We start from the raw sequence: 16,349 nt of genomic DNA on the forward strand, positions 1-16,349 counted from the left end.
TGCCATTCTATATCCCGCCAGTGATCGGCAGTGACATGTGAAAAAGATGCGTGTGTAAGTTCCAGTATGTCTGGCAGCTTAACAGTCTTATTCTTTCTCGGGCCAAATCACTTAACTTGGCTCTGGTAGGTTCATTTTGTAATGGTACACTGGCAAACGTAAAAATGCAGCATTTGTATGGTATGCTCGATGCTGTGAAAATGATTGTTTTCCATGTTTCAACGACACTTATTGCATCGGTGGTATAAAACAATGGACGTAGTCCAAATAATTGTATTTGGTTTTTCATTTTTGCATTAAAAATTAAATTGTTATATTTTCTTAATTTAAGCAACATTTATTAAGTCTTTCATAAAATATCGATAATGAAGAATTTGTATTTGAAATGAAAACAGGAATTTCCCGTGCAAAATGTAGCCTAATTATAAACAATAATGGTTCAAATGGCTCTGAGCACTATGGGACTCAACCGCTGAGGTCATTAGTCCCCTAGAGCTTAGAACTAGTTAAACCTAACTAACCTAAGGACATCACAAACATCCATGCTCGAGGCAGGATTCGAACCTGCGACCGTAGCGGTCTTGCGGTTCCAGACTGCAGCGCCTTTAACCTCACGGCCACTTCGGCCGGCTGTAAACAATAAGACGTGCATTATTCATAAAAATGATGATGAATTTTACAATTAAGAGCTGTAGGTATTTCAAATTGAACGAGAAAAAAGACTCAGACGAAACCTGAACCTGCAAACCATGAATTCCACTACGTTTGCAATATGCTACGCTACTGATACCTCTATACGTAGGTGATGAGTTTAAGTCTCAATTTGATGTAATATAGGCCCTCGAAAAATTTAAAAGCCGATTATCTCCGTAAATTCATGAAAAACATTAAGAACAACCTATTTATCGGCACTTCTTAACCGTGTTCCACACGCGTGTTTCACTAAGGGACAGTAAGCAGTCTCAGCCACTTTCATACTGCGTATAAACAGCGCGACAATCAGAGCACAAGAGTGCAGAGGCTGTGACTGTGCCCGATTTTTCAAATAAAAGATACTTAGCTAAAGCGTGATTAAGTAATACGTTGATGGCTGTTAATATATTTGAATATCTTAATCTGAAAATTCCTGGCAGATTAAAACTGTGTGCCGGACCGAGACTCGAACTCGGGACCTTTGCCTTTCGCGGGCAAGTGCTCTACCAAAATCTCATTCTGGAAAATTCCCCTAGGCTGTGGCTAAGACGTATCTCCGCAATATCCTGTCTTTCAGGAGTGCTAGTTCTGCAAGGTTCGCAGGAGACCTTCTGTTAAGTTTGTAAGGTAGGAGAAGAGGTACTGGGAGAAGTAAAAGCTGTGAGGACGGGGCGTGAGCCGTGCTTGGGTAGCTCAGTTGGTAGAGCACTTGCCCGCGACAGGCAAAGGTCCCGAATTCGAGTCTCGGTCCGGCACACAGTTTTAATCTGCCACGAAGTTTCATATCAGCGCACACTCCGCTGCGGTGTGAAAATCTCATTCAGGATCTTAAAGTTTCATTCAACTTAACTTTGTAATAACATATCTCTTACTCAAGTACGACCTCGTTCCAAGAGCATAACAACACCAGTGTATGTGTGCTACGGCTTGTGACCAATCATCGTGTTTGTGTCTCTTTACATCAGGTTTACTCTTATGATGGTGTATAGAGATGCTTTCTGCTTCAAAACATTAAAAGTGCCATTATATTATTTACATATGATATGTAAAGAGTGAATACTGTATCATCTACTAAATTCCATAATGAAATTAAACTAAACATCCTACTCATGATGAAATGAGGATGGCTCAGATTTTTAGGCAATCAAATGAGAAGTTGCAGTGCACGAAATGAAAAACCAAATATCATCACCATGGTTTTATTGCCAACCTATAGTGTGTGTGTAGTGTGTGTAGTAACTGATGTTGAGAAATGAATGAACAGCGTAGCACCAGCTTATTACTTTATGCAGTGTAGTGTGTAACACGTGCGGTGACTGGTGTTGAGAAGTGAATGAACAATGTAGCACTAGCTCTCTACATGAAATAACTTCTTTACAAGAACGTACGAACAAGACCATATTGTACACTAAGGATAAACTGAACGAGATTTCGACGTTTTAAATAGATTGGCCTTGTACTGTGGAGGATAGAGCCTCGTATCTCCTTCCGTTCATACTGAGTGACGTTTCTCGTGAATTCCCCAAATTACTTCCACATCTACATTTGTACTCCGCAAGCCACCCAACGGTGTGTAGCGGAGGGCACTTTACGTGCCACTGTCATTACCTCCCTTTCCTGTTCCAGTCGCGAATGGTTCGCGGGAAGAACGACTGCCGGAAAGCCTCCGTGCGCGCTCGAATCCCTCTAATTTTACATTCGTGATCTCCTCGGGAGGTATAAGTAGGGGGAAGCAATATATTCGATACCTCATCCAGCAACGCACCCTCTCGAAACCTGGACAGCAAGCTACACCGCGATGCAGAGCGCCTCTCTTGCAGAGTCTGCCACTTGAGTTTGCTAAACATCTCCGTAACGCTATCACGGTTACCAAATGACCCTGTGACGAAACGCGCCGCTCTTCTTTGGATCTTCTCTATCTCCTCAATCAACCCGATCTGGTACGGATCCCACACTGATGAGCAATACTCAAGTATAGGTCGAACGAGTGTTTTGTAAGCCACCTCCTTTGTTGATGGACTACATTTTCTAAGGACTCTCCCAATGAATCTCAACCTGGTACCCGCCATACCAACAATTAATTTTATATTATCATTCCACTTCAAATCGTTCCGCACGCATAGTCCCAGATATTTTACAGAAGTAACTGCTACCAGTGTTTGTACCGCTATCATATAATCGTACAATAAAGAATCCTTCTTTCTATGTATTCGCAATACATTACATTTGTCCGATTCCCGGCGGGGCCAGGGATTTTCTCTGCCTCGTGATGACTGGGTGTTGTGTGATGTCCTTATGTTGGTTAGGTTTAAGTAGTTCTATGTTCTAGGGGACTTACGACCATAGATGTTGAGTCCCATAGTGCTCAGAGCCGTTTTTTTTTACATTTGTCTATGTTAAGGGTCAGTTGCCACTCCCTGCACAAAGTGCCTATCCGCTGCAGACCTTCCTGCATTTCGCTACTATTTTGTAATGCTGCAACATTTCTACGGAATCCAAACTGATCTTCTCCGAGGTCGGCTTCCATCAGTTTTTCCATTCGTCTGTAAAGAATTCGCGTTTGTATTTTGCAGCTGTGACTTATTAAACTGATGGTTCGGTAATTTTCACATCTGTCAACATCTGCTTTCTTTGGGATTGGGATTATTATATTCTTCTTGAAGTCTGAGGGTATTTCGCCTGTCTCATAGATCTTGCTCACCAGATGATAGTTCTTTGTAAGGACTGTTTCTCCCAAGGCTGTCAGTAGTTCTAATGGAATGTTGTCTACTCCGGGGGCCTTGTTTCGACTCAGGTCTTTCAGTGCTCTGTCAAACTCTTCACGCAATATCATATCTCCCATTTCATCTTCAGCTACATCCTATTCCATTTCCATAATATTGTCCTCAAGTACATCGCCCTTGTATAGACCGTCTATATACTCCTTCCACCTTTCTGCTTTCCCTTCTTTGCTTAGAACTGGGTTTCCATCAAAGCTCTTGATATTCATGCAAGTGGTTCTCCTTTCTCCAAAGGCCTCTTTAATTTTCCTGTAGGCAGTATCTGTCTTACCCCTAGTGAGATAAGCCTCTACATCCTTACATTTGTCCTCTAGCCATCCTTGCTTAGCCATTTTGCACTTCCTGTCGATCTCATTTTTGAGACGTTTGTATTCCTTTTTGCCTGCTTCATTTACTGCATTTTTATATTTTTTCTTTTCACCAATTAAATTCAATATTTCTTCTGTTACCCAAAGATTTCTATTAGCCCTCGTCTTTTCACCTATTTGATCCTCTGCTGCCTTCACTATTTCATCCCTCAAAGCTACCCATTGTTCTTCTACTGTATTTCTTTCCCCCTTTCCTGTCAGTTGTTCCCTTATGCTCTCCCTGAAACTCTGTACAATCTCTGGTTCTTTCAGTTTATCCAGGTCCCATCTCCCTAAATTCCCACCTTTTTGCAGTTTTTTTCAGTTTTAATCTACAGGTCATAACCAACAGATTGTGGTCAGAGTCCACATCTGCCCCTGGAAATGTCTTACAATTTAAAACCTGGTTCCTAAATCTCTGTCTTACCGTTATATAATCTATCTGATACCTTTTAGTATCTCCAGGGTTCTTCCATGTATACAATCTTCTTTGATGATTCTTAAACCAAGTATTAGCTATGATTAAGTTATGCTCTGCGAAAAATTCTACCAGGCGGGTTCCTATTTCATTTCTTAGCCCCAATCCATATTCACCTACTATGTTTCCTTCTCTCCCTTTTCCTACTGACGAATTCCAGTCACCCATGACTATTAAATTTTCGTCTCCCTTCACTATCTGAATAATTTCTTTCATCTCATCATACATTTAATCAATTTCTTCGTTATCTGCAGAGCTAGTTGGCATATAAACTTGTAATACTGTAGTAGGCATGGGCTTCGTGTCTATCTTGGCCACAATAATGCGTTCACTATGCTGTTTGTAGTAGCTTACCCGTACACCTATTTTTTTTATTTATTATTAAACCTACTCCTGTATTACCCCTATTTGATTTTGTATTTATAACCCTGTATTCACCTGACCTGAAGTCTTGTTCCTCCTGCCACCGAACTTCACTAATTCCCACTATATCTAACTTCAACCTATCCATTTCCCTTTTTAAATTTTCTAACCTACCTGCCCGATTAAGGGATCTGACATTCCACGCTCCGATCCGTAGAACGCCACTTTTCTTTCTCCTGATAACAAAATCTTCTTGAGTAGTCCCCGCCAGGAGAACCGTGGGGGACTATTTTACCTCCGGAATATTTTACCCAAGAGGACGCCATCATCATTTAATCATACAGTAAAGCTGCATGCCCTCGGGAAAAATTACGGCTCAGTTTCCCCTTGCTTTCAGCCGTTCGCAGTACCAGAACAGCAAGGCCATTTTGGTTAGTGTTACAAGGCCAGATCAGTCAATCATCCAGACTGTTGCCTCTGAAACTATTGAAAAGGCTGCTGCCCCTCTTCAGGAACCACGCGTTTGTCTGGCCTCTCAACAGATACCCCTCCGTTCTGGTTGCACCTACGGTACGGCTATCTGTATCGTTGAGGCACGCAAGCCTCCCCACGAACCGCAAGGATCATGGTTCATGGGGGGGGGGGGGGGGGGGTTAGTTCCTATTACTGCCTTTAGTAAAGCTTCGGAGACAAGTGGTAATTTCCCCGTGTCGTAGTTAAGCCTCGTTCCTTCCGTCAGGTGGCAATAGGCTTCCTCTTTCCCACGTTCTAAAGGGATTCAGAAATCCAGAACATTATGACTGGATGGTGCAATGAAAAGTAGTATCTGTTACTAAGTTAGCGTGATTTGCAGAGTACAGACGCAAACTTGGACCAGTTGTGAGCATGTATTACGCAAAAGACAATACATGGTGCAGTGTACTCACACAACGTTGATGAGCCCCCTGTAGGAGCTGTTCTTGGGGAAGACCAAGCCGAGTGTCTCCGGCAGAGAAGCTTGTGGAATGGGCACGATGTGGCAGTTACCGCTGTCGTCCCTCACACCAAGGATCCGCGATCGCATGTAAGCGTATTTGGAGCTGCACAGTCGCTTCACTACATCGTCTTGGTTTTTGGGCAAGCTGTTTATACCTGGTAGTATAAGCCTGCGATATATATTCTTCAGCAGCGGTACTGTAGCATCCTGCAAAGCAATTGAGATATTACTCGAAATATTTAAAATTACAAATATAAAATCATGTTTTGAGTGTTAGCACGACAGAATTATCGCACAACATTCATGTCACACTTTTGAACATAATACACATTTAATGAACAGATCGCTAAACGTGGTCGTCTCGTACGCGATCTAGTGAAGTGACGTAGTGGTAAAGCAACCTATTGCGTTAGAGTGGGGTTCAAGTACCGTCCGACCATTGTGATTGAGGTTTTTCATAATTTCCCTAAATCACTTCAAACCATTGCTGGAGCTCATTTCTCTAACAGGACGCGGTCTATTTAGTTCCCCATCATATTTTATCTCAGTTTGGACTTGGTCTCTAATGGCAGAACACTGGAATCCAAGCTTCCTATTTTTAATTGCGTATAAGACACCGTTGCAACCAGTTCTTGAATGATGGCTGAGCGTTTTATTTCCTCATAAGGTCGATTCGAACGAAGACATCTAACGAATTCAGAGAAACACAGGACTGATTTTAACAACCCGCTGCTGTCCAGCCCCGTGAGCTATGGAAATGCTCAGGTGGGATAGATGAAAATCGTTCTAAAAAAGACGATGGTCTTCTCAAGAAACGTCCTTGTGTAAATTTATACACCTAGTCTTTCGTGTAGGCAGTCTACCTAATCTAGGTGAAAGAATCATAAAGGCAGGGTACAAAAGGTCAGTTCCCGCGAGGACGCAAACAGACGGTCGTCATTTTTACTGCGTCCCAGTCACGAGTGGAAGAAGCAATCATATACAACCGCTCGGTCACCGATAGATCTGTACCTACAAATTGGAAAATTGCGCAGGTCGCAACAGTGTTTAAGATGGGTAGTAGGAGTAATCCATCGAACTAGAGACCTATATCATTGACGTCGGTTTGCAGTAGGGTTTTGGAGCATATACTGTATTCAAACGCCGGCCGCGGTGGTCCAGTCACCAGTCCGCCTTTCGCCGCGGAGCAGCTCGGACTTGTTTACGTCTCGGCTGCGAACGTTCGCGGAAGAGGCGGTGTTTACACCGTCGTCACTCGCGTGTGTTACTGTTTGAATCGAACGCAATGGCACACAATTTCCGAAAAACCACGATACAGTTCACGTTCTGTAACGAGTATGCAAGACCGAAGGCTTTCGAAATCGAACGTTTCTTGAGGGACGAAGTGCATCTTAATTACACGGAGATTATTGGAATTCATTTATCAATCGTGAGCAGCACTCTTTACGTAAAGATGATTGACGACGCAGCATGTGGTAGGAACACTGAAGCCGCCAAACGAGGATTCCAGTTCCGACACTCCGCTGGTCATATTGGCGAAGTTTTAGTCGCTCATTCGGGCCTGGGCGTGCGTACGATTCGAATCTTCGAGCTGCCTTTCGAGGTACCCGAATCATTGGTCACTGAATCACTCCAGCCATATGGCAGCGTTATTAGTCATACGGCCGAACGTTGGGCAAGTTTTAGCACGTATCCAGTGCTCAATGGTGTCCGACAGGTGCGAATTGCCCTTACGAAACATGTGCCATCGTACATAAACATCGGCGGCTGTAGAGCTATTGTCATCTACGATGGACAGCCCAGGACATGCTCCGGGTGTGGTGGTGAAGGACATCTTCGATCAGCGTGTATGCAGAGGAGACTCGTGCAACTCCCCAGCGGAGACTTCCAGAATCCGACTACACCAACGTCACTGCCGATGACTTACGTGACGGCACTTCGCGGGGAGGTGACGCCGAGGTCGGAGCGCACGATCCAACCGACGCCGCAGTTGATTGAGGCGCCTTCGGACGCCACTGAAGAAGGAATGGCTCCGACCAACCTCCAATCTCAGACACTACAGGTGGCGCAGAAAGAGGATGAGAGCATCACAATAGGCATGGAAGCTGAAGTGGAACGGCCCCAGGGCATTGTGGCGGCGGCGGGAACGCAGGAGACGCAAGATCCGCCAACACCAGAGGCCGAGGTTAGGGCCCGCAAACAACGCTCGCCAAAGCGCCGCAAGAAGCGCCGATTAAACTCTGCGGAGACGCTCCCTCCTCTTCTAGGGAGCCCAGATGAGTCTAACACTATGGACCTGTCTGACATGGAACCACAAACTTCGGATGTCGCAGATCATATGAATTCGGACAGTGAAATGATATCATATCGTTCAGACGACGCATTCGCTCAGGGGCCTGCTACCCCTTCGGCGGTGGAGTCTACAGCTGCGAAAGAACAACAGATGTCACACATCAACGCCGCACAGGAAAATTTGGAGCACACCAATAGTATCAGCTGGTATGAGCAGGACGACGAAATCACCGATGCGGACCATTCTATTGGTGGGGCCTTGCATCCGTCCGCATCTCAAGAAACCTAATGCCGCAGGGACACGTTCCTCGGGCGACCGTCGGCGGATGTGCAAAAGGACAATCGACACAGTGAAACTTTGTCATTTTAACATCATGTGGAGATGACAGCTACTCGACCTCAGGCATACAGAATAGGGACAGTGAATGTAAATACCATTAGACCGCCCGTGAAACAGCAGTTGTTTAGGGACATGATATACGCGTCGGATGTGGATATACTGATGGTGCAGGAAATTTACATTCCTGAGTGCCAGGAAGTACATGGATACATCTCCTACACCTCGCCGCACTCGAACAACGACAGTGGAACGGCGATATTGGTCCGGGACGGGATTCCTGTCCGAGACCTGGCTTATCTACCTTCGGCACGAGGACTGGCGATAACTGTTAATGGGATTCGCATTCTCAATGTTTATGTCCCTTCCGGCACAGACAACAGATGGGCGCGTGTGAGATATTATTCGGAAGAGATTGTGCCCTTATTTACCGGAAGATTCGATCATTTCATTACAGGTGGTGACTTCAATTGTGTTTTAGCCCAAAAAGACCAGACACCACATTACAATACCTGTCGTGAATTGCATGTGCTATGCCGGGATCTGGAGTTGAGCGACACCTGGGACATGATTCATAGGAACCGTGACTGATATACTTTTTTTACCAGTCACTCGGCGAGCAGACTCGATCGAATATATGTTTCGGTTGGCCTACAGGATAAGGTGGTCGACGCGGAACGATGGCCTGCGGCATTTGCTGATCATCTGGCTTACATTTGTACCATGTCACTCCCTAGGCAAAGTGTGTGGAGAAGCCGCGGGACATGGAAGCTCAATTCGTCCCTTTTGGCGGACCCCGAATGTCGTCAGAGAGTCGAGGAGGTATGGGCCACATGTCAACGGCGTCTACCAACGTATACCTCCGTGCTTCAATGGTGGCTCGAGTGCACTAATCCGGCAATAAGAAGAGCTCTAATACAGTATGGTCGGGATAAGACGAGATGGCAGAGAGACACTCTTGATTATTATTACACCATGCTTCGTGAGCTGTCCTTCCAGGTGCCGTCTGCAGAACATCATGCGGAAGTTCATCGTGTCAAGGCACAAATCCTATCGATCACACGACGACGACTGGGTGGCATCCCAATACGGGCAAGATGTCTTGACACCATCACTGGGGAACGTACCTCGATGCACCATGTGTCGCGGGAACATAAACGTTACCGCCGGGCATTGGTAACAGTGCTCCACGGTTTAGATGGCCGTCAACTGACAACACAACAGGACATTGCAAATGAATTTTTAGAGCATTTCCGCCATCTCTATGCCGGTACACCGACGGACCGTCAGGTAGGGGAAGAGATACTGCAACATCTGCAAACGACACTGACAGAGACGGATAAGGCAGCGCTTATGGAGCCACTCACAGAAGACGATATAAAGGTGGCACTCACAAAAGGAGCGGTCCATAAATCACCGGGGCCAGATGGGATTACGCTAGAGTTTTATCGAGAATTCGTGGACATGATGATGCCACCGTTAGTGTCGATGTACAATGAGGCGATGAGTCCGAACATGCGCCTACCGTCGGATTTTGTGACGGGCTTTCTTCTTCCCATCCCGAAGATGGCGGGGAGTCGCAGTGTTAATCAATATCGGCCTCTCACTATGCTAAACACCGATTATAAAATTTTTGCACGGCTACTAGCGTCTCGTCTCAAGCTGGCGATATCCAGGACAATATCCCCTGATCAGGCTTGCCTAGGGCTGCGAAGCAACATCTCCTCGGCGTTAAGTGAATACCGTGACGTTATCGCCCTTGCGGAAACGTGTAAAATGCGAGCAGCGATGATATCTGTGGACTTCGATCGTGCGTTCGACAGGATAAACCATGACTTCTTGGCGTCAGTCATGAGCCGAATGGAGATTTCACCTGTTTTCATCTCCATCATTATGGGCTAATACGAGGGGCTACATCGAAGGTGATTGTAAACGGTCGGGAAGCGGGCTCGGTTCCTATTAACAGCTCCGTCCGACAAGGGTGCCCACTCTCCATGATGCTGTTTGCGATAGCGCTTGAGCCGCTGATGTGTGTTATGAGGCGCTCACTTACTGGGATAGCGCTTAATGAGAACTCTTTCGTTTGTCGCGCATATGCGGACGACCTGATCCTTCTTGTCAGATCAGGTCATGAAGTGCGTCAGGCTGTTGAACATCTAGACTCTTACGGGACGGCAGCAGGCAGCGTCATTAACATGAGCCGGCCACGGTGGTCTCGCGGTTCTAGGCGCGCAGTCCGGAACCGTGCGACTGCTACGGTCGCAGGTTCGAATCCTGCCTCGGGCATGGATGTGTGTGATGTCCTTAGGTTAGTTAGGTTTAAGTAGTTCTAAGTTCTAGGGGACTGATGACCACAGCAGTTGAGTCCCATAGTGCTCAGAGCCATTTGAACCAGCCATTAACATGACGAAATCTAAAATTATGCACATTGGACGGGGTCTGGACGACATACCGGGACCTTTTCAGACGGTGGAATCGCTGAGATGTCTGGTGATCACATTTACCCGTTCACTACGGAGGTCAGCAGCGGCGAGTTCTCGGCGGCTTCTGCAAAATGTTCGTCTGGCGATACGAAACAACTCACTGAGAGCCTTTGACATGATCCAGCGTGTGGCATACACTAACGTTCACATAGCGTCACAACTGCCCCATTTAGCGCAGATTCTACCAATACCGAAGGGTATTGCAGACCGCCTCATGGCTGCCTTTGGTTACTATGTTAGTACTGGGATGTTATTTAAGATCACATATGACACGTTAACGCTACAATTCCGGAACGGTGGCCTCAACCTCACAAACGTGCGAAACAAAGCTCTGGCGCTTTACATGCGAGCGATGATACGAAATTGGCAACAACGAAAGCACACCATAACGTCAGCTCTGATAGAAGTACTTGTTCCGCCTTCGTATGAACCCCCTATTGCGGTGGGCAATATTTCGCCTTCTCTTGCACACATTGCCTCATTTCTTGTTGATTACAGTTATGTTCGTCTGAAAGTACCTTCGACGAGAATACCCACGACTCGGGAGATCTATAGGTGCTTGACGGATCACCATGCCCGCAACGTAATAGCATTCAAATACCCGTCGAGAACGTGGAACCACATTTGGTGTGCAGTGCATACTCCATTACTGTCAACAGCAGCGAGATCGATGTGGTACATTCTTATAAACCGTAAACTTGTGACCAGGAGTCGATTACATACAATTCATATGGTCGATTCTCCTCTTTGCACAAACTGTGGCCTGTTAGCAACGGAAGAACATGGTCTAACGTGTGGCGCAGCGAGGGACGTCTGGATGCTGACGCGTCGAATATTGGCCTTCCTTCGGCGCACTAACTACACAGAAATCACATCGGATGTACTTTTTCTACCGGACAAGACCTTTTTTCCCAAACAAAAGACGTATGCGGTCAATTGGATCGCTGGACATGCGACGAAATATTTGTATTCGTACGATATTAAGTCCGTGATGGATTATTGGATGTATTTACAAGAACAACACGAGCTCATACGGAGTCATACGAAATACAGGACTTACTTTTCCAATTTTTTAGGAAGTGTTTTTCACAATCCGCCCGACAGCTGGGGTGTCCCAGAACTGAGAAGACTCCTGCAGCAGAACGACTAGAGACAATACTGCGCGGTTCAGTTATATTGGCATACAGCACACTGAGAAGAAAACTGGTCCCTACATGGTCGACGCAGGAGAAATACATGCCGCCCACAAAGGCAGAAATGGTCAAGATTATATGGCTGTCTGCCAGATTTATGATGCGACACCGTGTGCTGCAGGGATTGTGATGCAGATGATAACTTCATTTTCACTCCCGCCCGTGACTAGGATTGTCATTTACTTTATTTATGTTACACAAAAAAAAGGGCGGCCTTTACGTTGATTTTCTGGTTTCCAAATTTTTTTTGCTTTGTGTTTGCTGTCTCGATCCTTTTCTTATCCCTAAGATAGTACAATTGTACGAATAAAGATTGTTTGTTTACCCTGCCTTCTCGTTCCCCCCCCCCCCCCCCCCCAAAAAAAAAAATCCGCTTGGAATACGAATTTTTATTTTTTGTTTTTTTGTTTTCACTTTCATTTAACTTGTATGTAAATCTTATTTATGTATTTGTATAGATGTATGACATTTAATTAAAAAAAATAAAAATAAAAAAAAGATGGTTACAGCTCGGAGCCTTAAAAAAATGTTGGTAGAGCACTTGAAAAAAAAAAGCGGTTCTAGGCGCTCAGTCCGGAACCGCGCGACTGCTACGGTCGCAGGTTCGAATCCTGCCTCGGGCATGGATGTGTGTGATGTCCGTAGGCTAGTTAGGTTTAAGTAGTTCTAAGTTCTAGGGGACTGATGACCACAGATGTTAAGTCCCATAGTGCTCAGAACCATTTTTTTATATTCAAACATTATGTATCACCTCGAAGGGAAAGATCTATTGATACGTAATCAGCATGGTTTCAGAAAACATCGTTCTTGTGCAACGCAGCTAGCTCTTTATTCGCACGAAGTAATGGCCGCTATCGACAGGGGATCTCAAGTTGATTCCGTATTTCTAGATTTCCGGAAAGATTTTGACACAGACTTCTAATCAAGCAGCGGGATATGGGGGTATCGTCTCAGTAGTGCGACTGGATTCGTGATTTACTGTCAGGAAGGTCGCAGTTCGTAGTAATAGACGGCAAATCATCGAGTAAAACTGAAGTGATATCAGGTGTTCCCTAGGGAAGCGTCCTGGGACCCCTGCTGTTCCTGATCTATATAAAAGACCTGGGTGACAATCTGAGCAGTTCTCTTAGGTTGTTCGCAGATGATACTGTAATTTACCGTCTAGTAAGGTCATCCGAAGACCAGTATGATTGCTGTATGGTGTAGCAGGTGTCAGTTGACGCTAAATAACGAAAAGTGTGAGGTGATCCACACGAGTTCCAAAAGAAATCCGTTGGAATTCGATTACTCGATAAATAGTACAATTCTCAAGGCTGTCAATTCAACTAAGTACCTGGGTCTTAAAATTACGAACAACTTCAGTTGGAAAGACCACATAGATAATACTGTGGGGAAGGCGAGCCAAAGGTTGCGTTTCATTGGCAGGACACTTAGAAGATGCAACAAGTACACTAAAGAGACAGCTTACACTACACTCGTTCGTCCTCTGTTAGAATATTGCTGCGCGGTGTGGGATCCCTACCAGGTGGGATTGACAGAGGACATCGAAAGGGTGCAAAAAAGGGCAGCTCGTTTTGTATTATCACGTAATAGGGGAGAGAGTGTGGCAGATGTGATACGCGAGTTGGGATGGAAGTCATTAAAGCAAAGACGTTTTTCGTCGCGGCGAGATCTATTTACGAAATTTTAGTCACCAACTTTCTCTTCCGAATGCGAAAATATTTTGTTGAGCCCAACCTACATAGGTAGGAATGATCATCAAAATAAAATAAGAGAAATCAGAGCCCGAACAGAAAGGTTTAGGTGTTCGTTTTTCCCGCGCGCTGTTCGGGAGTGGAATGGTAAAGAGATATGATTGTGCTTCGATGAACCCTCTGCCAAGCACTTAAAAGTGAATTGCAGAGTAATCATGTAGATGTAGATGAACAAAATCGACTAATAATGTAACGAAATTCCTTACACTATGCAGCTTATAGAGACTTAAGGAGCATGTGTATAGTTATACGTAAACAAATCATAATTTCGCTGGCAAAAGGTCCACAGTGGCATAATGCGGCAATATCTCTGAGACTCACAGCGATGAAATTCCCGTAAGACCTAACTATGACCGTCATTCAGCGAAACTACTAACTACATATGCACCTCGCTAAATGAATCCGAACAAACAACAGCGCAGCTCTACACCTCACTTAAATTCATTTGGAAATCGATTTTAAAACTTTGTGTCACCTTGCTACTAGTCTTCTCCAATTAAGTTATGAGAGTCAAACCACATTACGCCTGCCATGTACCGAGAAGTATTTGCGTTAATACTAACTGCTGTAGAGACTGGTAATAATTGCAGCCAACTTCCATCCCTTACAAATCTTCTCGCAACGGCTGGCCGCGAAGTCTCTACAGCAAAAAGCTGGCAGATTTCAGGTGTCCTCTCGCCTATTACACAACATGAAAGCTATTACGAACGCTGTTGACCGCCTTAATCAAACTCACCATTATTTTCGTACCAAACACGAAAAAGGATAGCTCCTAAATATAATGGCTTACCTTCCGGACTTCTAACACACATTGTTGTCGTCATAAAAAATATGAACCCTTTGGTTCTGATAACCCTATAAGCAAAATTCTGTTGTGATGTTCAATCGGACATATGCAGGGAGAATTATTCTGCATCGCATTTGTTCTAATAGTCTATTGTATGAAGTCTACAATCATCTTTAACAACAGCGGAACGACACACAGCCAAATATGATTAAGAAAAATCTTGCCAGGAGAGTAAAACATCGTTCTTATTGTATCTGTGGTGACTTTGTCTCGATTGTCAATGATGCGGAAGGCGCACAATCAACTTCTTTACATTTTACAACAATATCTTAAAATTACTATACACTTAGCACCAATATAATGCAGCAAAAAAGCCAGGAAAAGCAATAGAACAATTTAGGGATTAGTATTTAATAACTCGTCGACATCGAGGTCATTAGAGATAGGGCACAATCTCCGATTACTTGGAAGGATATGAGCGTTTTTAGAGGAACCATTCCTGCATCCGACTGAAGGTGTTTAGGGAAGCAACGGAGATCCTAAATAAGGGAATTCACTCACTCCCCTTTCTTAACTAATGTGGCATCCTACACGTCACTAAATGAGATCACTAAAGTGCAAAAATTAAGAACTGAGGAAGAGAGTTACCTTAACTCCACAACCGATAAATAGAAATGAGGCTAAGAAATCCAATAAATGTATAAAACGCTACGGACGTGCAATATCATTATTGAAGGTCGACGCACTATCAGTGTTATTTGCTTTGGTTCATCAACAGATTGTAAAATATACACCCAAGTATAATGGCGTAGAATCATTCCACAGCTTTAAAGAACTAGCAAAAATCTGGAAAATTTGAGAAGCCTTTTTTCCCACAAGACCAGTCAAAACAAAACATATTGCTTGGGAGTAAAGCCTTCTCTGAAGTTCAGCATCAGTAAGATTCGTTGTTGCATTGAGGACTTCTGACTTTTGAAACTAACTCTTTACGTTGGCTATCAAGCAAAATCACCCATACATAAATCGCTTAGGTCAAACAATCCATCCGTCTTACTTTTCCGCCCATATATAGTACGTTCATAAAGTCCCGTTATCATTTCAAAAAATCAAAACTTGGAGCATCGTGGTTTTTTGTAGAACGTTTAACAGCTTTCAAAGTTTTTTTTTCTGTTATGCCAGAATTTCAGCGTGTGCCCTGCTCGTAGTTCTTAGAACATCAAAGCGATTTTAGAATTCTGCCAACATACTGGTCAGCATAGAAGCATCAACAGATCCGATTGTTTTATTGAGTCGTGCTCGAAGGATAGCGATGTCATCAACTGGTTTAGCATACACGCGTTCCTTGATGAAACTCCACAAAATGTCGGGACGTCAGGAGAGCGTGGCGCCATGCGATGAGACAGCCATGACACTTCCTGTCTCTTTAAAGGTTTTGAACCATTTCGTTATTCTTATCTCTGCCGGTGGTGTCCAACCAACTGGTGTTGATAATTCTGTAGTACCATTGTCACATATTTGGATCCTGCATATCAAATGAAACATTGCACCTTCTCCGGGTATGTCGCCATTTCCATGCTCTCCAAGTCAAATACGCAACAATAGAAAAATACTTTGAGAGTGTCTAAACGTTTTACAACCAACCACAATTCTCTGTCTCTAATAGTTTCCAAATTATGATTTTTTTTGAAATGTTACCCGGACTTTATTGACATCTCGTACATCATCACCAGAGCGGACACAGAGTGGCCCTACTCAGTAACAATAATAATAATCGAATATAGTATTTTATTCCACATTCATTTGTTCGAATGCTTTCCTTAATGAGATACACTGATCAGCAAAACATATTGACCACTGCACACCGCA

The 16,349-nt window shown here is 44.4% G+C and overlaps 1 protein-coding gene across 1 annotated transcript in view; it reads right to left on the reverse strand.

The window, feature by feature from the left end:
• LOC124722679 (glutamate receptor ionotropic, kainate 5-like) overlaps positions 1-16,349 on the reverse strand; it is a 229,794-nt gene that overhangs the window by 18,584 nt on the left and 194,861 nt on the right. The window contains exon 9 of the mRNA XM_047247822.1: positions 5,588-5,844. Within this exon, the coding sequence (XP_047103778.1) occupies positions 5,588-5,844 (257 nt within the window). The remainder of the gene's footprint in view (positions 1-5,587; positions 5,845-16,349) is intronic.

The sequence above is a fragment of the Schistocerca piceifrons genome, chromosome X, assembly GCF_021461385.2.
Source record: "Schistocerca piceifrons isolate TAMUIC-IGC-003096 chromosome X, iqSchPice1.1, whole genome shotgun sequence".
In the NCBI taxonomy this organism is placed as follows: domain Eukaryota; kingdom Metazoa; phylum Arthropoda; class Insecta; order Orthoptera; family Acrididae; genus Schistocerca; species Schistocerca piceifrons.